Here is a 23841-nt window from a genome sequence, read left to right on the forward strand (position 1 = left end):
TCCTACACTTAAAGCATATAATATGATTTTTATTTTTATAAGTTGAGCTTGTCTTACTTTCATAAATTGAGCTTTCTTTGTTGATAGGAGCAGTACAAGCTTTCTCATTAGCTCAGGAAGTTGAGGTTTCTTCTTGTTCTAATGTCAATGACCTACGCTCCCTCTTAATCCTTGAGGTGGATGTTTCTTCAATATCCTCCTTCAATGTTGAGCACCTCTCAACCTTTGAATTATCGTGCTCTAGTGTCAACGAGTCTCTCTTCTTGGGCTCGTCTTCACTTTGTGCCAATGACGAATTTTCATGGAGCTAGACCATCTTGCTATGTAGCTCCTTGACATATTGATAGGTACCTATCTTGCATAAAATATTATTAGACAAAATATTAAGTAACAATTTAGTTACATTTTCAATTGCCTTAGATTTTCGAGTTTGCTCCTTATTCCATTTGTTCTTCGGAAGAGGTTTTCCCTTTGTATTTATTGGAGCTTTAAATTCTTTCATTAGAGTAAACCAGTCACCTTTGGCCTACAAGGATTTTTCATTGCCTAGCATCCGATCAATCTTGACTTGTTAAGATTTTTTATTGTCTAACATCCGATCAACCTTGATATACCAGAATTTCAATCATCATCAAGTGTCCAGTTCTCCATAACTGACTTGAACTTTCTATCTCGTGTCAAGTGTCCGGTTCACCTTAACCCATACGAACTTTCCTCTTGCTAATTTTCCATTGGACTTTCGATCATCAAGTATCTGATCAACTTTAATCCACTTGAACTTCTAATCACCAGATGTCCAATCAATCTTGACCCACTTGGACTTTGCTTTTGTCAACTTTCTATTGGACTTTTGATCACCAAATGTTCAATTAACTTTGATTTAATTGGACTTTCCTCTACCGTCAAGTATTTAGTCAGCTTTGACATATTTGATATCAAACTAACATATTGATCATGCATCAAAATTAAATTTAGTCAACTTTCGCTTGGTCAACCTGGTCAACTTTGACATAAGGTCGATTGCATAAATAATCTCTGTGTGTGATAAAAAAATCAACATACCATCACTAACCTCCGTCGATCTTTACATAGCCAAAGAAAGGGAATGTCGACATAGACAATCACACGAAGGGTGATAGGACACCATGCAAGATCGACAACTATTAGACCGTACCTCTAATATTGTTGGGATATTAGCTGAGTGTCATCTTCTATGTGAGTTGTTGGAGGTTATTGGGCCGTTTGCTAGATGCGTGATTTGTCAAAGGTTGTCAAGTCATTGAGTGCACTATTTGTCGAAGGTTGAGGATGAGCGATGAGTTGGCAGATGTTGAAGTTGAGTGTTAGGTTGTTGGCTGAGTACCCAAGTTTCCAAGTGAGTCTCCCAAGTCCGAGTGGGATGTTCTGGCGAATGGTGAGTGTTAAAAGTGTAAGTCCCTAAGCATTTTTTTGGGTGCTGTAGCATCACAAACATTGTAACATCTTGAGTAGGTGAGCAATGTAGAGCTTTGGGGTATCATAGCATTCTGAGTACCGTAGCATCCCGGGTACTATAGTATCTCAAGTCTGAGTGGAAAACTATAATATGAAGGTCGAATATTCAAGTGAGCAACTTAGTGAGTCAGGAGTGTTCGAAAAGAGAATCTAGACTAAAAAAATGAGATTGGTTACTCAGAGTAACTCTAGATACCATCAATACCTAATGAGTCATTAGGATAAATTATTACACACTTGTGGCAATGATCTAGCATAACTGTTTCCAGTGAATTTTTCCCATGCAAGATAAAATCCAAGTTTATTTCTCCTAATTTTCCTATTTTAAAAAATATATAAATAATAAATGTCTTGATGACAAACATAAACAGATTGGATTGCTATTGCAACTATGCAAACAAATGTATGGTTCCTATCGAACTCCATGACCTATTCTAACTTTTTGAACCCAAAAACAAGAAGTTTCTTCACAGTCAAAGTTATTAAGAAAAAAAAAAAGGTTCTCAAAAGATTTTGAAATATTTGACTAACCATTACTTGCACTCTTTGTTTAACGTTAAGATGAAACTAAATGCATTAGACTTTATTTTACACGTAGAGTAGAGTGATCATCAATCATTTGTTTTCTTATACCACTATAATATCAAAGCATTTGTTCTAAGTCATTTCAGCTCATACACCCTGATCATGGCACACTTGCCTTTGTTTATTTACTATACCACTAGTGTTTTTCTCTATTGATACTAATTAATTATTAAGTTTTGCAAGTACAAACTGGCCCATGTGCTATATTTTAAGCTACACGATTAAACATTTGTAAATTAAGTATAATCTCGAAGTAAGAACAACTTGTTTAATTAAGTCAAAGTGCAATAACTTTGACGTTGTTAATTTTCCAGACCCAAGGTATAGCTAAATTAACGGAACCGTCATATTAGCAGTGGACTTTAATTACTGATTAAACATTCAGGGGGAGACTTATTAATGTAATAATGTCAAAGTGTTGGTGCTTTCGAAAATTTTCAGAAATTTTTTGCCGACTTATAAATATATTTTATTGTCTTGGGTGAATTGAGCATTTTGTCAAAAATGCTTTTTGTTAATTTGTTTTGATCATTATCAAACACACCCCTATAATTACTCATATTTGCATGCCGACCTACGGCAGGATCAAGGAGACTTTGCGTAATAGAACAGACTTTTAGCTTGACAACTTGGATTAAGTTAAACAATTTGAAGTAATTTAGTCCAAAACGACAATCCGATACATAACTCAGCTTGTAGAAAAATAAAGCACAATTAAACTTTTTTCTCAAACACAAAAAAAAAAAACAGAGAGAAAATATGAAAATGGTATACATTAACTCAACAGGCAGTTTTTTCTGGAATTAATTTATCAAAGCATTTTGCCGTTTCTCTAAAATTATACATATAATATATTTTATATTAACATAAAATTTAGTTGTACTCTCGGCAAATCCTTTCGTGGCATTTCACTGCCAATAATCTTTTCGGCAAAACAATAAAAAGGACATTCTCTCCTATTTTTCTTCTAAAAATATATTTATTTTAATATTATTTTTCTTCTAAAAAGAATAATATTAATAAAATTATTATTATTATTATTTTGATAAAAAGTTATAACTAAATTACGGAAACAAAGATATTTTAAATATAAAAAATAGGACTAGATCCCTCTCTAATATTTTATAATATATGACGCTTCTGACGATAAGGAACGCGCCCTTTTTTGCCGCGTTTTTAGTCGGCTTCTTCTGCTTGTCAAGTACTCAACTCCATTAATCTTCCCATCTACACTCAATCGATCCAGTACACTAAATCTGCCTGCTATAAGACTATCTCACTTGTCAGCGAGTATATGCACAATACCAGTCTTTCCTCGCCCAGCACTTGCGGAAACGGAGAGGTGGGACAGCCATGGCGTTCAGGGGCTTGACGTTTTCCATTGCGATCGCGGTCGTGGTCATGACCGCGATGATCTCCATGGAGGCCACGACGGCGCAGAGGAACAACAACAATGGCAGAGGCAGGGGGCGGTTCGACGCAGCCTCCACCCACTACATCGTCCTCGACCCGAGGAGGGGCACCGGCCAGGAGCGTTTCTTCTGCCTCGCTCGCGGCCGCTGCCACTACCGCACCATCGAGTGCCCTTCCCAGTGCCCCCAGCGCAAGCCCCGCCACAACCGCCGCGTCAAGGGCTGCTTCGCCGACTGCAGCAGACGTTGCGAGACCACCTGCAGACGTACTAATTCCTTAGATTTCAACTCAAATTCTTGAGTCATCTTCCGTTTTCTCTGATCAATTCTTCCATGTCCTGGCCTCGCAGATCGACTTCCCAATTGCCGGGGTTATGGCTCCGTTTGCTACGACCCCCGGTTCGTGGGAGGTGACGGCCAAATGTTCTACTTCCACGGCACCAAGGATGGCAATTTCTCGCTGGTCTCCGACGAGCAGTTCCAGATCAACGCCCACTTCATCGGGTGGCGGCCTGAGGGGCGCTCCCGCGACTTCACCTGGGTGCAGTCCCTCGCCGTCATATTCGACTCTCACGTGCTGGTCGTGGCCGCTCAGCGCGTCGCCAAGTGGGACGACCACCTCGACGCGCTTGCCGTCCTCTGGGACGGCGAGGAGGTAGATCTCCCTGCCGACGGCGACGCAGAGTGGCGCCGCGCGCTACCGGAGTCGAATGGAGAAGAAATCGATGAGATTATTAAAGTAGATCAGCGGGAGGTAGTGGTGGAGAGGACGGCGGATAGGAATAGCGCGAAGGTGACGGTCTCTGGGCTGGTGGAGGTGGACGTCAAGGTGGTGCCGATAACGGCGGAGGATGACAGAGCACACAATTACCGGCTGCCGGCGGGCGACGCGTTCGCGCACCTGGAAATGCAGTTCCAATTCAAGCGACTGACGGACAAGGTGGAGGGGGTCTTGGGGCAGACGTACCGGCCGGACTACGTGAGCCCGGTGAAGAAGGGGGTGGCGATGCCAATGATGGGCGGCGAGGACAAGTACCAGCTTCCGTCCTTCCTCTCCACCACTTGCGCCAAGTGCATTTACCGTCCTGCCGCCGGCGTCGTCGACGTGGCGCAATACTGATTTTATTTATACTAATTTGGAGTATCTAATAAGAATGCAATTTAAAAAATTGTATATTTATGGCATATTTATTGTTTCGTCTTAACTGTGTGTGTATTATGGAATAAATAAGTGTCCAAATACATAGAGTGTTACGTTAATAATATAATAATATTCATATTGTTATTGTGTTTTGCCGAAATATTTAAACGATCTCATTCATAGACTAAAAAAAAAAAATCGAATTGAATTGAAAATTTCGAATGTTGTCGTCTAAGCTAAAATTTTCTAGATATAATATTCTAGAATGAAGAATAACCGCGTGAAGCCTCGTCCGAATTAATCTGATTTTCTATAGACAATTTCTATGATGGATTTATCTCTAGTCGTCCGATTTATATGGGTTAAAATCTCGACCGTTGATAAGTTTTAATTGACATTTTTGTTTCTTTTTCCGTTCATAATTTTTCTATAACCTTTTCTTCTTCCTCTCCAGTGTCCTCCCCTTCCGCAAATCTGGAAAACATGGCGTCCCATGAATCCAACAACGGCGTCAACAAGAACAAAGAGAAGGCAAATGCCGCCTCCGCAGTCCCAAGGTCGATTCCCGGCGATCAGTGGAAGGTGGCCCTGATCACCGGGATCACGGGGCAGGACGGGTCGTACCTGACGGAGTTCCTGCAGGGGAAGGGGTACGATGTGCACGGTCTCTTCGGCCGCTCCTCCAACTTCGACACCTCCCGCCTAGATCACCTCAACTTCGATCTCCACAACGCCGCCAAGGCTTGGATGAAGCTTCACTATGCCGATCTCTCCGAAGCCTCCTCCCTCCGCCGCTGGGTCGACGCCCTCCTCCCTGACGAGGTCTACAACCTCGCCGCCTAGTCCCATGTCGCCGTCTCCTTCAAGATCCCCGACTACACCGCCGACGTTGTCGCCACCGGCGCTCTGCGCCTCCTCGAGGCCGTCAGGTGCTCCCCCAAGCCCGCCCGCTACTACCAGGCTGGATCTTCGGAGATGTTCGGCTCCACGCCGCCGCCCCAGTCGGAGACCTCCCCCTTCCACCCGCGATACCCCTACGCGGCCGCCAAGGTTGCTGCCCACGGGTACACTGTCAACTACCGCGAGGCCTACGGGCTCTTCGCCTGCAACGGCATCCTCTTCAACCACGAGAGCCCCCGCCGCGGCGAGAACTTCGTGACCCGCAAAATCACCCGCGCCGTCGGCCAAGAGGGAGAAGGCGCTCGCGGACGCCGGATATATCGACGCCCACCAGCAGCCCTAGCTCGGATCCATTTCTGCGGTTGGTTGTTTTGAATAGTTTGTTCGATCAAATTACCCTAAGTTTTCACTTTTGTCACAGTGAGTTTGGTACTCGATTATACCGTGATGTACCTTTGGTTGTATTTTGTCACAGATATCACTTTTCACCATACGTCTCATAACTGAGCCAGTTCAAAGTTTGTTACATGTCTAAGCAGCCACATCTCTCGGCTACCGGACGAGGGCAGAGAGCAAGAAAGGGTTTTTCTAGGTTTGCGGCGGACAAGCGATCGAGCGCTGATTCTGTTCGAAGACTATATTCCTGGATCGACCAATGCACACTCTCTCGGCGTTCATTCACCAACATCATCCCAATTGGAAGGTACGATTCCCTAATCTTCGCCTCATTCCTCTTTTGTCTCTAATCATCCCAATTTTTAATCTGTGTACTAATTATTTATTTTCGGTTTCATTTTTTCCCTCCATAACACAAGGATATTGCCGGTTGAGATTTCTTGCAATTATGCGTTATATTCTTTTTTATTTTGTTTTATTTTAAGTAGATGATTATCTTAAACTAATTGGTTATCTGAACGAGAAGTTATACTTGAAAAAACATTCAGTTGAGGATCAAACCAAGAAAACGCATTTGCACTATTCTTCCTATTGTTGAAATTGGACAACATTGTACTCTTAATTCTAAGCAAAATAAAAAAAAATGGAAATCCTTGAATCTTGTATGAGGTCATTTGCGTAGTTATCTCCTTTGCCAATCCTTGAGGAAGAACAAGTCGTCAAGAAGATAACATTGATGCTGCAATCAATAGGCCAACCAACTAAACAAAAGCTATCTTCTTATAAGAAATTTACCTTTTAAGAGAGTGAGAAAGAATCCATCTTAAAGAAAGATAAAGATAAACTGATATTCATTCATTCAAAAACTCCATCAAAAGATTTACAATGTTCACTTTTATAGAATTATAAGCTCAGAAAAAATGTAAAAGAGTTAATGGCCTTAATAAAAATTTGTCCGGTTAGCAACTCAAGTACCTATGTTTCTTTAGTAAAAATCCTCAAATACCAAAATAAGCATGCTAACGCTTTCAAATTTCAAAATTGCATGGTTGTATTCTCATAGTTACTCTTTTCAATGGTTTCCAATGGTTGCTTATCATAATGTAGCTTCAATGTTCTTTCATAAAGAAAGAATATATTATAAGTATATTTGTGTGATAGAGGACATGTATGATAACATACTTACTAGTGCTAGAGTTACTAGGAATATTACAAATGAATTTTCTCTTAGGCTCACTTGAAGAGTTCACTCCAAGTCTCCAATCTTTTTACATCACTGCTAGATAAACTTTGCAGTCATATTCAGTGTCAGTTTATCTTTGTTTCAAGATAAACCACTTTAAACATCAGGGCACGTTAGCTAACTAGATTAAAAGCTTTTAGGGTGCCTGCTGGCAATGAATCATTGAAGGCAAAGGTTTACTATAGCAATTATATATACATATATTGGTGGATTGAAATCTCCCTTAGTGATTATGAGTAAGCCATTTCAAGAATTTCCATATTGTGTTTTTTCCTTGTTTCTACTCAATATTACTGAGTCATTACTGCTTAAATTCTTTTCTCTTAATTTAGGAAATTTTCTTTCTTTAGAGATGGATTTCTGGTTTTATTTTCCCTCAGGAAGTCCATGATAGTAGATCATTTGATCCTCTTCCTTTTTCTAGCAATGTTTGGAAGAATAATTTATGCCCTAAGATCAGTTGTGGATCATGGTTTATTGTATAACAGGTAAACTACAGGATATTTTTTAGTACTGATTGTTTTATTATTCTCTTAAACTTTTATCTGGGTATTTATCTTTATCTTTTCATACCACTCACGTCGCGTGGCAATGATTCATCAGTTTGGCAGTTAGCTCGATGTTGAGGAAATGATAGTTGAAAATGTGAATGGAAAAAGAGGTGGAGGAAAGGATTGTGAACAATCATTAGAGTATTGTGGCGCGAGTGGAGTCTTTAGTCCCACGTTAAGAGTGTTGTAGTTTGATGGTTGATTTATATTGGATAACAATCATTAGAATTGTCAATATAAGAATGGAGAGAGATTCTTTCTTATGTGTGTCCGTGCAAGGGGTGGAAATTTAGGATCTGGTTTGTATTGAACCAAGTTGATTAGTGTTTGAGTGTAATCACTGATTAATAGAGAATCTGTAATTATCGAGTGAAACGGACAACCATTAATGATCGGCGATTGATGTTTCATAGTTAGGCAAGTAATGATCTTTATTTGGCCTCCTATGTGACACTAGAAAATATAGGAGAAATAGAAGGTAATAACTGAATCTTCGTTACTCTAGAAAATCCACCAAAAGTTTATAGAGATAATAATAAGAAGATAAATCTTCTAGCAAGCTTAAAAGTTTACAATATATTTTAATCTCAAAATTAAAAACTATCTATCTCTAGTAATACAAAAGATGGACTTTTAAAGGCTAGATTTGGAACAATCCACCAAGATGAGTCAATATGCATTAATTGAGGTTTATATTTCCTAAGGATTTGAGAATGACAAATGAATTTAACAATGAAGAAAGCATACAAAGGTATTAAAGGTTTTGTCAGCTTTCAAGTACAAAGAAAAAATTCATCAAGAATATCAAAAGTTGACCCTCTGAACTTCTCAAGTAGCATGTTAATTTCTGGAGTAGTTTAGTCATTTGGTCATTAAAATCTTTCTGAGCACCATTATAAATTTTTCTGAGCACCGTTAGAAACCCTTTCTCTTTCCCGAGCACCATTCTTTTCTCTTTCTCGAACACCATTATGAACCTTTCTCAAGCACCATTATGAACTTTTCTCAAGTACCATGTCCAGCTTAACTGACCTTAGTCAAAATTATCATAATTTATTGTAGGAATATTATTTTTTAGCACTATTTTTTTTTGTTGGAAATTAGGCATCCGTAGCTTTCCATTGATACGTGGCTGACCCTATAATTCGTTCCCAATAAAATAAATTAATAATTGAAGTTGACATACAAATTTGATGGCTTCTAGACTTTTCTATGTCACTAAGGAGGTTGCGACCTCAGACAAAAGAGGATTTACTTCAAGAAACAGAAGTTTCTACTTTCGTTCCCCATCTTCTTTTAGCCAGTGCACATGCTCGACTACTCTTTGTGATGGCTTTCAGGTACTAATTCGGTTCGTCATGATCAACCAGTGCTTGGTTGAGTACATGGTTGTGATGTTGTATCATGGGAAACAGACGTTCCACGTAACCTCAGAGCATCATTGGAGGGAGATGAATTTGAAATTGTGTTGAATGCAAATCTTGACATTTCTTTTCTCGATTGGGGATCCATTCAAACTCAACAATTGGGCGATTCTATTTTTGACTCGAAAAGTCAGGCAACTCGATTGTCTCGGGAAGTACTTGGCTTCTCCTCCTTAGTACTTGACACTCGGGCGACAAACATCAATCGAGCACGTGGAATCCCAACTCGGCATCATCCAGACTTGGCACTCAAGTGACTCACTCGAGATTATTTAGAGACTATGTCAAATCAGTACTTGACAGCTTGGCTCGATAGTCGCCTACTCGACTCGGTAGTCGGTCAACTCAACCAGTAATGATCTACTCAGGCTTGGGCAATACCATTCGGTAGTTCGGCGAACAACTATAAGATCACATCGAGCACTTGGCAACGCTGTCAACGAAGCAAATCAGCCTAACCTAAACTGATAGTTTGCAATTTTCAATTCAAGTCATCTTGTAGATAAATTTGAAGTTGAGTTTGTAATTTCAATTCAATAAATTATCTTCTATCTCTCTGGCAAAGATTCTCTAGCAACCACGAGGAACACCAGACAAGAAACAAGTTACCGCTGCATGACCTTTATTTCTTTTTGCATTTTCCTTGCTCTTTAAGTTGGAATATCATCCAATAGTAAAGAACTCGTCTTCCATAGAAAATTTGACGGAACCTTTATAGAATTTGTTTTCATTGTAATAGGAGGTCAGTCACTTTTTATACCATCAAGTACGATCTTTATGGGATTATGTCTCACAGAACAAATTAAGATTCAATGATCTGCTCATTAAATATTTGAATTTGTCGAATTGAAATGAGTCTCAGTTCTATCATAAAAATGATTAATGAGCGCGAAGCACCTTAAGTTTCAATCGAAGTAGTTACAAATTAATGTATCATTTTGCCACAAATTCTACCCATGCAACCTATCAAAAGATTAAACTTGTACAGCAATTTGCTTAATTATTGCCTTGAATTTGAAAAAAAAAAACTGCTGTACATGAGGTGCTCCAACTATTGATCTGAAATATAGTACAATCTTTTGCATACCTACAATATTGATAACTCGGATGAAGTTTTGAACCAGATGAAAGAATTTTAGAGTGTTGGCTTTTACTTTCAGAAGAAGGCCTGAGCGTTGCTGTTTCCACCTGGAACGACTACGCCACTTGAGGCTCCAAAGTTGCCATCCATTCCTCCTCCCAGGAGCTCATGGTCATGTTCTCCTTCATCCAAACCCATGTCGAACAGCAAGCCACCGTCTTCGCCACTGCCTTTTGACTCGAGGAAGTCGAAATGCAGCCATGCCAAGTCGAGCAAGGTGCTTGACTTGGTGCCCTCCTGCTGCGGGAGAAGGGGGAATGCTGAGGTCGTCACGTGTCCATGGCACGCTCTCGAATCAGGCATTTGCTGATCATGACGAGGAGGAGACAAGTCCAAGTCCATGTACACTGACGAGAAGCAGCTCGAGTTGCCGGTATTCTCCTGCTCATTCTCCGAGGTGTACTTCACTGGGCCCCCTTTATTCTTGTTAAATACTCTGCACAGTACCCAGCCTTCCTGTTACAGCATGTGCAACCAAGAATTAAGAACCCACAAGTTAGAGACTGTTTCGTTTGACAGCAAAATAATTATATATATATATAACATCAATAAGAGTTTATTTTATTAATTGCAAATATGAGTAGTGTATAAACATATAATTAGAAAAATAAGCAGTCTTATCGAATCAAATTATCATTCTTTTAATCATATATTCTTTTTCTGTTTTTTTTAATGTATTCCACAATCTACCACCAAGAACTACAAGTGGCTGCGGGATGAGGATGGGATACCATACCTCTTCATCCCAATTAATGGACAATAGATTTTATGATTCTTTTTGGGTGATGTTCTTGTGCATATATCCTACTTAACTAACTAACAGAGCCTGAGATTAAACAAACAATCTGAAGAAGAATAAAATTACTTAAAAAATCAATTAATACCTTGGGTGGCGTATGCAGCGCTTCTAGTCTGAATTCATGCATGACCCAGTTGGTCTTCCTCCCGTTCGGAGCCCTCCCTTCGTAGAACACTAATGTCTTCCTCATCCCGACGACCTCACGGCTCTTGGGATCGCAAACCGTTCGATCTCTCCCCGTTGCTTTCCAGTATCCGCTTTTGGTCGCTCGGTTGGATCGCCACCCAGTAGCGTACTTCCGATCGCGAAAGCTGAAGAAGTACCACTCGTTCTTGTTCAGCTTCGCCGCCTCTGATTTACAAATATACAAACAACGATAAATTAAACAGACTGTGTGTATATATATATATATATTTATTTATATAAATCTCGATCGAACAAGTATATAGCAATGACTACGAAATTGACCTGGAAGCTCCCATGGCTCGTGAGTGTGCAAATCCACTTCCACCATGGTTCCTTGAGAAGCCCTATCATTAGTCGTCACCTTCTTCTGCAAGTAGTAGCACAGAAGCTCCTCGTCGCTGGGGCAGAACCTGAACCCGGCCGGGAGGGTGGACTCAATGTACCTTAAATCCATAGCCTGAACCCTAAATTAAGTCGGAGCCTTCAAGAATTTGAGACTCCAAAGCTCAAGACAGACAGGTACTCTTCAAAGCTTCCCTGCGCGCATTATATATATATAGATATATACATACACACACGCAGACATATAGAGGGACACATAATTAATATGATTAGGTTTATGAAACGTGCCTTAATTGCTGTTTGGAAGCACAATTGTTGTCATGATTTCCAGTGTTTGCGGCGGTCATAATCTCTAGGAAGATGCTATGTGTCCCTAACAAATATTATGCTTGTGGAGAAAGATTTGATGAGATATCCATGTACACAAGAAAGGTAGCTAGCTGATGTGGCTTGTGACTAACTGAGATCATAATTAAATGTATGGGGCTGCTAGTGTACATGAAGAGATCATATATATTTATATATTTAAGGACGTTACGTGTTTCCATTCATATATATATATATATATATGATTGAGATTAGTATTAATTAGGAGATCCATCGTGTGAAATTAATTATATTGGCGGGACGTGATCAAGCCAATTGTTAAAATTTTCAATATGATATATTGTGGACGAACTGTTTATTTAATTCGTCTTTTCCATTTTTTAACTTTATATATTTATCTTATTCTCAATTTATCTTTTTGAGTTTATTTAAACTTATTTGTTTGTAGTATGATATCGAGATTTTTGCAAGTTTATTTATTAAAAAGATACAATTGTCTTCGTATTAATTTAAGTTAAATAATTAATTAAAATAAAGCTTATATTATCATTTATTTTCACATATTATAAATAATTTGAAACATTTAAAATTTATACAATATTAAAAATAATAGATATATGAACACATATTATGTTTCTTATTTTCTAAGGAAAATAAATTAATATGATGCACGCATATTGTAAAGTATTAAATAAAGATACAAAGACTCTAGTTATATATAATTATAAATACTCTTAGTTTATTTTAGTGTAATTAAAGAAAGAATACTATTACAAAATATATAGATAGATATGAACATGCAATAATTTTAGTCGTCAAATGGATCATGCAAAAGTAAGTATGATATATATCCTAACCTCTTCAAATCGAATAAGAGAATGTTTAGGACCTTTTATTCTTCTCAAACACTAAATATACACAGAATTAAATTAATTAACAAACTCTAAAGGAAAAAAATAATCTTCAAAACATGATGGAGACAGTATATATACACTTGTCGTGCATGGCCTGTAAAACAAGTTAAGAAGTTTTTGTCTCTTTTTCTGAACTAATTATAAGTTTAAATTTTTCTATTTTATTTTGTGATCGATAGTCTTACGTGGCTGGCCTTCACGCATTCATTCCAAGTCGACATGAAGATGACATGTCATAGACGTCTTAATCCAATTATTGAGAGGAGAGATGAGCAAAGAAGAGAGGCATCAGCAGAATTTAACTAAGAGACATCGATGCATTTCTCCAGGAACTTAATAACTCATGCCTCATATAGGCCATGTCCTCACTGGAAGAGCTAGACAAAGAGTGCAATGATTGAACTCCATGATTTGGAATTAATAATGAAACCTTGCACCGAGAAGAAAGCTCACGTCTAACTCTTCTCTGTCACACCATAGCAATAATTTGATCGATGAGACTGATCAATATTGGATGTGTAGACAATGAATAGAGAGAGATTGGATAACCTCCAAAGCCAACATTACATGGCATATTAATTCCTTGCCATTTGTAGTTGTGATATTTAATTTGAATTATTGCCAAAAGTTAATTTAATTATAATTATAATTATTGGATGGCAGCACACCTTTCTCGTTCTCCCTATACTACTACTGTGCGATAGAGATTGGATTGCAAGTGCGCAGCCCACATTAATTTCTTGTTCGTTATCTTTCTTGTGCATGTATCATTCTCTTTGCTTTCATCTACATTAATGGAGACTTAATAATCATATATATGGAAATGAATTCCTTCTTTTTCCATTTTTTCTTGAAAAAAAAAACTGTTCTTGTTATCATGTATTTTTCAGTTTGACACATTGTATGAGATGAATTATATATACTTCACTTAATATATTGATTCATTTAACTGAATATAATTTATTTGTAATTTCTTAGAGATTAAGTTGAAAATCCCATAAAACATTTATATTTATTAAAAAAATCCTACTAAATTTAACAATTATACCCAAAAAAAATGTTACATGGATTTTATGCATTAAACAATATGTATGCCTTCAAACATGTTTCATCGTTTGTCATTAATCTGCAAACATATAAAAAAAGCTTTCTAATTAATTCACTTGGTTCTCAATATAATTAAACATATTGGAGTTTTGTTCGTTATGGTCCATATCTTATTCTCCAACACTTGATTAAATTAGTTGTTAGTTAATTAATTAATTAGTCAGGGTTCGAAGGCTGTGGAACTGTGCATGTCTTTATGGCTTGAGAAGTTGGTAAAGCGGTTGTCCACAAGCAAAATTTAAGAGAGACGGTGACAAGATTCTTGAAAGTTAATTAAGCATGACGACAAGAAGCAGCAATAATATATCATGCATCCTCTGTTTGACAAAGACAATTAACATTAATTAGGAAAGATAATTATATTTTGCTTAGCGCTTGGAAGGAACTAGCTAGCTAGCTAGCTAGTAGGTAGGAGCTTGGGCCCATGGAGTTCAATTTGGACTCACCTTAATAATTAGTTAGAGCATATCTATAGAATAATTAATTAATTAATTAATTAATTATCTAATAAATATTGAAGAAGGAAAGAAAGAAAGCAAAAAGTATGACAGAAAGTGAAGACTTAAAGGCATTAATTTAACCACTCGGAGAGACATTTAGCTAGAAAGCATCAAAGTTTAGGATTTGGGGCAAGCTAAGGTTATTTAATTAGATTTTGATCATAATATTTAGGCTTAATTATCGCGCGCAGCATTTAATAGCACTCGTTAACAAGTTTAGAACAAGATCATATATAATCTAACAAATTAAATCTTAAATTCCTACAGGACAAATTAATTACCAAAAAAAAAGAGAAAAGATTACGAATAATCATATATATTGTCCTTGATGCAACCTCTGAGTTCACGACAACTCTACCACGTGAGTGTGTTCCCGCCCCCACATGACATGCAGAAGCACAGCACGCACAAAGAACACAAGGATTTAAATTTTGAAGATCATTAATGGAAGCAGCTTCCTCATGACAAATCCAATTAAACTACCTCCTCAAAGTCGACAAGGACGTGTCATAGAACGTACATTAATGTGAAAATGATCTGTACAAATACAATCAAAATTTCGTACGATCCATCTACATTTGCATTTACAATTGCGATCCAATTATATTGACAAGAAAGCTCAAGCAAATGGAATCTTTTTGGCTGTTTCTGTTTTGGCCTCTGGCTTCAAGAACGTACGATTTGTCTGTCTCCTGAAGCATGCACTGATCGATGCGACATTTGCCAACGAACACATTCGTTCAAGCTAGCACTCGATCGGCATGCATGAAGTTTCTGTGCTTGCTTTCTTTGCATCCAACTCTCTGGTTTAGTGGTTCAAGATCGATCTACTACGTACATCATCCAGACCCTTCACCTCCAGGAGGACACCGTTTGTTCTTGGCCTCGACTCTAGAACGCTGGCCTGGCTTGGCACACTTCCTCTCGAACTTGCCATACTTAATTAATTAGGTCTTCATTTGGACAATATGAGCTGATGAATAGGGCAAATATATCATATAGCTATTAATTAATTAGCACCATGATCAATCTGTGTTGCACTGATAAAATGGTTTTTACTGGAAAGGAAAATGCACAGTTCGTATCAAGTCACATGTTTTATGTTAAAGAATTATACGCTCAAAATTTAAAATCACATAATATATATATATATATATATATATATATATATATATACCTTTGAATTCTTCCATTGGTTATGCATGAACTTCTCCTAAAAGCAAGATCCTCACAGCCTCAACACCTCATGTTAATCCACAAATCAAGGAAACTTACTCGGCCTTCTTATGTTTAATTAATGCCATCTTCATCCTTCCACTTTCCCACTTAAGAACTTAATTGTGTCATCACTTCAGTACTCCATTTTTTATCTCTCCAATGTAAGTGAGCCGTGTCTCTCAGTCGCAACAAGTTGGTTAATTATCATATATCTTAGAGGCGATCTACTATATACGAGAATCAAGATTTTAATTTATCGACTGGTTTCTTAATTAGTCCTCGACTCGACGCCTTCATTTCTTTAGGGGCGCAATGCTTCTTAGTGAGATCAAGAAGAAGGCTTCCAATTATATTCAAGACAAGTATAAATCGGCTCGCTTGGCCCTCACTGACGTAACAGAAGCAGAGATGTGAGCCCAACAACATGAAAATTACTCATCTAAGTGCATGGAAACTAAAATGTTAAACAGTTAATTCATTTTTTACATAATTTGTTTGTAATTATGATTCGTCGGTGTTTGTAGATTGGCCGAAGAAGCGACAAACAGTGATCCTTGGGGTCCTGATGCTAAGTTGATGACCAGGATTTCTGAGGCAGCTCATGACATGGATGACTACAGGAGAATAGTTGATGTTCTCCATAAGAGGTATATATGCATATGCATCTGTGTCTCAAATTAATTATGTTGTTCTTTTTGCTGTCTTTTTTTTAAACAGAATAGTTTGTGATCTCCCAAGCTAGCTGAGCTCCATCTGATTAAGTTTCATCTTCTCGGAAAAAAGAAGTTTAGCTCGTGTTACTTTGCTTTGTAGATTCGACACGATGGACTGGAAGGAATGGAGGCAGGCGTATAAAACACTAATCGTCTTAGAATTCTTGTTAACTCATGGTCCCGAAGGCATGTTTGAAGAGTTCCATTGCGATCTTAACACGATTCACGATCTTGAAGACTTCACTTACGTGGATGAAAAAGGGTAAATTACATGATCAGACCTCGAACAAGGAAGTTTCTTGAATCAATATATAATTAAGTATATATATATATATTTTATGTTTTCATGTTCAGCTTTGACTGGGGTGCATGCATGAGGAGCAAATCCAAGAGCATACTGAAGCTACTAAGTGACAAAGATCAACTCAAAGAAGCACGCGAAAAAGCTCTCCGGATCTCAAGGGAGATCCAAGGGTTTGGTAATCAAGTCGTCGTCTCTCCAATCTCTTCTTGCTCATCGAGGACATCAAGATCATCATTTGGATCGTATTCTAGCGACAGTCCCACTTTGGGCGGCCTCGATGAATCATTCATACAGGAGGAGCATTACGATTACTCCAGCGATGTGATATCGAATAATTTGCATAAAAGATCGCCAAGGAGCAATTCAACATCTACTGATAAAGAAGCGGAAGGGATTCATCTATGGGATTCACCCATAGATGAGGATAGCATTCTCATCGAATCAAAGAGAGAAGAGAAAGAAGGATTTGCTGGTTGGTCTCCTCGATTTTATTCCAGGATTTTTGGAAGTGCTCATCAAGCAAAAAAAGATCATAAATTCACTTTGAAGACTTTATCGGATCTCAATCAGACTCCCAAGAGGAAGATGGAGAGACAATCTTCTTTGGTTTCTGATAATTCATAATCCGCAAGGAACTCTTTTTTGACTACTTATATATTTTTAATTTTTCTCCACGTATTTTGTAGCACACATGGAGATTTTCTAAATGGTATCTTTATGACTGTTTTGTGATAAATAAAATTGGATTAATATCCTCGTACTTGCCCCAAAGAATGCTGCACCAAACAAACGTCTTTCAGAATTATATATGTTAGGAACTTATTCAATCTGAAGCACAAGAGGAGCCTCAACCAAAGAGGCCAACTGAGAAATTTTATTTTGGAACTGATAAATAGAAAAATGTGCCAAATTAATTCTAACTCAAAGGTGGTCTCTCAGCTTATCAGAAAAAAAAATAAAAAATAATTAAAAAACCATTTTAGGTGTTTTTTATAAAATATATTAAAGGTCTGTCTAAAATTTACTTCTTTCTAGTTGTATAATAAACAAATACTAATAATTGGCAAGTAGAGGTGCTCCGTGAGAAGACCAACCCAACGGCTACTTTTTGGGACGGTCCAACTCGCCGTATCGTGCCACAGCGCCAAACTATGGCGAGCACTCACGTGATGCTGCTGCCACGCGCTTTCCACCTTCACGAAAATTTTACCGTTGCGAAATGGAATTTATGGAAACAACAAGTCGACCGTTGGAAGGTCGCGAGGGGTTGCCTCTTTTTTACATCTTCTTCGTTTCCCCTCCTTTAAACCCCTCGCCATCTCCACCTTCTCACCATTCCTTGTCTGCCGCCCTCCCTCTCGCCGGTGATCGTACCGGAGTTGTTTGAGTTGAGCGTCCGACGGAGGTAGCGGAGAAGAAGTCATGGCCACCCGGCGTCAGCAAGCCCTGGTCTCCCGTGGACAGAGAGGTAGTCATTTTATTCCATTCCGTGATCTGTTCTTAACCATTCGTGTCAAAATTCATCCTTTCTGCCGATTTCTTGCTGTTAGATAGAAAATCAATCTTCGCGGTGTTTCTTTGAATCCCATGCTTGGTTTTGATTTCTGTTTTATTGACAACGAGTCACCTAAAATGTGTTGTTTTGACGCAAATCGATAGCTGGGGTAGTGCCGCCGGCGATAGGCAAGCCGAAGGCTGTCGCTGCGGCTGCTGCAAAGAACCGCCGTGCCCTCGGAGATATCGGCAATGTTGTTAATCCCAGAGTTCCAGAAGGGTAAGTGCAGAAATCAACCAACTTGACCCTTCATTTCCACCCCGTGATTATCCATATAATTTGGCATCAATCTTCCTCTTCATCTTATCAGGAAACAGCAACTTCAAATCAATCGTCCAATCACACGGTAAGCCACTTCTGTAAAAGCTTCACTTTTTTTTCTCCCTTTTTCTTATTTCCATTTATTATTTTACAGAAGCTTTGGTGCTCAACTTCTGGCAAATGCAAAATCTGCTGCGGCTGCCGCCGAAGCTAAAAAGGTATCTTGCTTTTCCCCTATTTGGTTTTCTCATTCACACAATCACACTGTTAGCTGCTGATAACTAATCTCAAAATGTGCCTTCGTGACGACAGAGACCTGTGGTTGTTGTATCTGATGGGGCAGCTGACAAAGGTGCGGCAGCAAAACCGCCTCTCAACAAGGTCACTAGTAAACCAGAAGAGAAGAACACTAAGAAGGATAAAACAGTAGCAATGACAGACCCTGATAAGAATGTTACTGCAAGTAAGCTTGAAGAGAAGATAGTAGGGACGGCGCCTGTAATCGATGTCCAAAAACACCCTGCATCTCCCCACAAAAGGTCTTCCAGGAAAAAAGTTAATGCGTATTCTTCTGTGCTCACTGCTCGAAGCAAGGTTGCTTGTGGAATCTCTTCTAAGCCAAAGGATTTTATTGATGAGATTGATGTAGCAGATGCTGAGAACCAATTGGCAGTTGTGGACTACGTCGAAGACATCTACAAGTTCTATAAATCTTCTGAGGTACTCCAATGTTGAGTCTTGATAATTAATGACTACCCAATCGGATCTGTTTGCTAAAATTGATCTTTTGCAACTAATGCAGCATGCAAGCAGACCCCATGACTACATGGACTCACAGGTCGAGATCAATGCAAAGATGAGAGCCATTCTTGCTGACTGGTTAATAGAAGTGAACCATAAGTTCCAGTTAACCCCTGAAACTCTCTACTTAACATTTAACATAATCGACCGATACCTTTCGACGGAAACCACTCTGCGTAAAGAATTCCAACTCGTGGGGGCATGTGCCATGCTCATTGCCAGCAAGTACGAGGAGATTTGGGCACCAGAGGTATCATAGGCATCTCAAAGTTTTTGCAGGTCAACGACTTTTGAAGCTGAACTTTTGATGTATGTTGCAGGTCAACGACTTCATTTGGATGGCAGACAGTGCATACAGCAGAGAGCAAATCCTTGGCATGGAGAAGAGAATACTGAACAAGCTCGAATGGAACTTGACTGTGCCAACCCCGTATGTGTTTCTTGTGAGGTTTATTAAGGCTGCAACTTGCGACAAGGAGATGGAACACATGGTGTTCTTCTTCGCTGAGTTGGCGTTGACGAACTACTCCATGATCATGTTTTGCCCGTCGATGGTTGCGGCCTCTGCGGTTTACGCTGCACAATGCACGCTAAACAAGAGTCCTCTTTGGAGCGAGAGACTGAAGAGGCACACTGGGTTTTCCGAACACCAATTACTGTGAGTAATTTATGAGAGAATTTCGTAAATCAGCGCTAACAACATCTAAACTTGAGTTTAACTTTGATTTAGGGACTGCACGGAGATGCTGGTCAACTCCCACGCCATGGCTCGCGAGAGCAAACTGAAAGCTGCCTACAGGAAGTATGCTGCCGAGAATTTCAGTGCAGTGGCGCTGCGTCCCTCGGCGACGAAATTAATAGAGGAGTTGAAGGCTGCCAGAATATGATGCTGCGAAAATCCATTAGTTTTCCAGAAAAATTATTAGTTGCGCTTTGTTTCCATGTTCTTAACGAAAGAATTGCTCCTGCATGCTCCTTTTCTCGGGAGTGGTTTGGAAGCAGAACCATCGATCTCTTGGCAATTTTTTCGTTACTTTCATGAATGTGTAAATAATTTGCTCGTTATTAAAAAAAAGGATAGGTTTTGATTGACAAATTGACTGTTTTAGTTCCGAAAGCCTATCGATTATTATTTAAGATAATTGCAGAGTGATGCCCCACGAAGGCCACGTTTTTTTTCTTCTTTTATCATTCAATTATTGTTTAAGATACATTTGAATATTTTTCCATGGGTATTAATTTTATCGAAACAAGCCTAAAAGACACTTCAATAATGAGTTTTTTTTACCCCAAAAGTACCTTTGATAATTCTTTAATATTTAAAGAAGAATTGATTAATAGTTATGAATGTTATTAATCAAAGATTATTAAAGTGAAAAATTGATTTGCATACCTATTTACGGTCAAATTTATGTTAGAAAGATACTTTAGACCGATGGCAGGTTGATATTAACGACTATGATTATTTTATACATATGAAGGAAGTTTATTTAGTTTGTGTGTGTGTGTGTGAGCTAATTAAGATCAATTTATACTTTAATAGTTGATAGTATATATATCGTAACAAACTAAAATGATTGAAAAGATAATTATTATTATTAAACAAGCTCGTGACTGGATTTAATGAAAAAAATCATCATAATTTAATCAAAAGTGCATCCATCATTTGTCAAAATATCATATGAGCATCCTTTTTTTAAAAAAAAAAAAATATCAAATGGACACCCCCATTTAAAGTGAACGATCCAACGTACCTTAATTAATATATATTTGGTTTTAAAATGTTATAGTTTAAATCAAGTTAAATATTTAGGGTTTAAGCTTCAATTTAATATATATATATATATTTTTCTTCAACCTAAAACTTCCTCCCTTCTTCATGTTAGGATTTAACTTTTCCTCACAAAGTAAAATTTATTTTTTTTCTTTTTTCGTGCATACAACTAAAAATACTACGTGTCTTTTTATTTTATGAAGTAACTAAATCCATTTTCATATTTTTTTTATCATCTTATTTGTATGACAATGTTGTTTGTTCTCGTTACTTGTTTTCAAAGATAGATTTTTTTGTTATAAACTTTGATAAGTTCAATTTCCTATGTTTTATTTTGTTATTAGTGTATCTAAGGATACTTCATAATTCCCACTACATTTTAAATGGACATTATATAATCACGATCGACCGTGTAAAAACTAACAGGTAACTAGCTACTATAATATATAATATTTCATGGTTAGCTTCTACAATAATATTATTCTCTTATGTTGATTTTGCTTATTGTAAAGTGATAACTTGATTAAAATAAAATTTTAACAAGCAAACAAATTAAGGAGAATTTATGTCATTACATTTCAAATGAATATTATTCGATTATGATCGATCATATAAAAATTAATAGTTAGTTGTTATAACATATAATAATTGATGATCAATTTCGTTATTATCTTTTAATAATTTTATTTATTAAATAGCACTAATATAATTAAATAATATTTTAATAAGTAAAATAAATGAAACTCTATATCATTTATTATATTTTAAATAAATATTATATAATTAGGTGTACACTATATATAACTATTAACTTCTATAAAGTGCAACGGTTATTGTGGTTAAACGTTAAACACTAAATCCGATTCAACAATAATTATATTGTTTTTGAACCAGATCTACCTATATACATTAAGAATATGAATGAGACATCTATTTGATTTTAATTAAAAAATATACGTCTATTTAACATTTTGATGAATTTTTTATCCCATTTTTTTCTTTATCTATTCCTAATCTATGTAATGTAAGCGGTCTGGAATATATTATATTCCGGCGAAGTTCCACAGTTTCATGTGGTGACGTCATGCGAGGGCGTACGGATACGCAACACCATCCAGATCCGTACCTGTTTATCCGCCACGTGGCCGATATTATTGGTCGCACCAATTTCTTTCCATTCCATCGCGACCCCCAAATCTGAAGATCTAATCCGATTAATAGCTCAAAAATGGTAAAATCCCTGCTCAGATTCCCTCCTCGTAGGTTTGCCTTCTGCCGCGCGCGGTTAAGGATGGAAAGGAGGGAGGTAAGAAACATGGAGGGGTCGAACAGTAACAAGAACAAGAAGCAGAGCAGCGCCGCCGCCGCCGTCGACACCGCCTTCGAGAAGTCGAAGAAGAAGAAGCGGAAGCAACCGATCAAGGTGGTGTACATCTCCAACCCCATGAAGGTGAAGACCACCGTCGCCCAGTTCCGCTCCGTCTTCCAGGGCTCACCGGCCGAGACTCCGACCTCTACGCGTGCCTCTCCACGGTAACGGTGACGGCGCCGCCACCGGGGTCCCTCCATCGTCTCTTGTACAGCCGGTAGAGGATCGTTACTGCAGCTCCGCCGGCGGGGATCTTAGCGGGGACGCGTGCGCGAAGCAAGTGGCATCTTCAGTCATTGATTAATATATTTGATTACTCCTATGTCTGTGTATATTAATTTATGTATGAGAATCAAATACCTAAGAGTTTGTTTTGCTACACTTACAATTGGTTAATTAAATGTTGATCATATGTCTACTTATGATGCTGTCGAATTAATATTACATTTCACAATGAAATCATGACGAGGATATATATGCTGCACTAATATATGTTGATCAAGCCTAATGATCAACTAATAGTAGGGATCTAATGGGGTTAATTTATTGCTGGATCCAGGCATGGACTAAAGATTCAAAGCATGCATGTGCATGTCCAAGTCTGGTTGACTTGTTATACTTGTGCTCAGCCAATAATAAGGGGTTGTGGGTTGTTCTACTAAAAAATAATAATAAATAATGACGATTTTAATAATTAAATTATGATCGATGGTTAAAATAACGATTAATTTTTAACTTCTATTGTTATTTAGCAATCAATTATAAATTAGTTGTTAATTTAACGATCGATTATAATTCGATCGTTAATTTAGCAACAGAATTATAAAAATCGGTCGTTAATTAGCGACCGAAGTTAAAAATCGATCGCTAATACAATGATCGAATTTATATTGGGTCGTTAATTTTGGAGTTGGACGCCATGAATAGAATTTTAGGGAACTTTAGCAACCAAATTGACCATCGATCACTAAATTTAGCGACCGATTTATCAATTTGGTCACTAAAATTAGCGATCAAATTTTAATTCGGTCGCTAAAATTAACGATCGAAATGATAAATCGGTAGCTAAATTTAGCGATTGAATTAAAATTTGGTCACTAATTAGAATTCGATAGCTAAATCGAATTACGATCAATTTTTTAATGATTTTTTTATCGGTCACTAGTCGGATATATATAACGATCGATTAGCGATCGAATTTTCGATCGCTAATCGCGATTATTGTTGTAGTGATCGGGACGCAGCTGAAGTGTGCTGATGGCGATTGCGGTGGCCGCGGCATTAGCGAGGACGGCTGCGGTGGACGCGACTTTAGCGGCGACGGATGTGGTGGCCGCATCAATTGCGATGACGGCTGCGGTGGCCGCGGCATTAGCGACGACGG

General features: G+C 38.0%; 4 protein-coding genes and 1 pseudogene across 4 annotated transcripts; 4 read left to right on the forward strand and 1 right to left on the reverse strand.

Moving 5' to 3' along the window:
- Positions 1–3382: 3382 nt before the first annotated feature.
- On the forward strand, positions 3383–4733 carry LOC141841708 (uncharacterized). Its single transcript, XM_074729890.1, has 2 exons — positions 3383–3757; positions 3842–4733. The coding sequence occupies exons 1-2, from the start codon at positions 3433–3435 to the stop codon at positions 4609–4611; spliced, it is 1095 nt and encodes a 364-aa protein (XP_074585991.1). The 5' UTR covers positions 3383–3432; the 3' UTR covers positions 4612–4733.
- A 381-nt stretch (positions 4734–5114) lies between these two features.
- On the forward strand, positions 5115–5907 carry LOC141837513 (GDP-mannose 4,6 dehydratase 2-like; annotated as a pseudogene).
- A 4115-nt stretch (positions 5908–10022) lies between these two features.
- On the reverse strand, positions 10023–11798 carry LOC141840629 (NAC domain-containing protein 21/22-like). Its single transcript, XM_074728671.1, has 3 exons — positions 11555–11798; positions 11172–11437; positions 10023–10743 (listed from the first exon to the last, which is right to left on the reverse strand). The coding sequence occupies exons 1-3, from the start codon at positions 11724–11726 to the stop codon at positions 10303–10305; spliced, it is 879 nt and encodes a 292-aa protein (XP_074584772.1). The 5' UTR covers positions 11727–11798; the 3' UTR covers positions 10023–10302.
- A 4194-nt stretch (positions 11799–15992) lies between these two features.
- On the forward strand, positions 15993–17321 carry LOC141837514 (epsin-3-like). Its single transcript, XM_074724895.1, has 4 exons — positions 15993–16090; positions 16205–16327; positions 16494–16655; positions 16748–17321. The coding sequence occupies exons 1-4, from the start codon at positions 15993–15995 to the stop codon at positions 17319–17321; spliced, it is 957 nt and encodes a 318-aa protein (XP_074580996.1).
- A 783-nt stretch (positions 17322–18104) lies between these two features.
- On the forward strand, positions 18105–20201 carry LOC141840511 (G2/mitotic-specific cyclin S13-7-like). Its single transcript, XM_074728522.1, has 8 exons — positions 18105–18165; positions 18357–18471; positions 18563–18598; positions 18668–18731; positions 18826–19233; positions 19316–19564; positions 19635–19972; positions 20045–20201. Exons 1-8 carry the CDS (start codon positions 18120–18122, stop codon positions 20199–20201), a joined length of 1413 nt encoding a protein of 470 aa, XP_074584623.1. The 5' UTR covers positions 18105–18119.
- The last annotated feature ends 3640 nt before the right edge of the window (positions 20202–23841 follow it).

This window comes from Curcuma longa, chromosome 11 (genome assembly GCF_044706935.1).
Source record: "Curcuma longa cultivar G26 ecotype Majalengka, Jawa Barat chromosome 11, ITB_CL_G26_1.1, whole genome shotgun sequence".
Lineage (NCBI taxonomy): Eukaryota > Viridiplantae > Streptophyta > Magnoliopsida > Zingiberales > Zingiberaceae > Curcuma > Curcuma longa.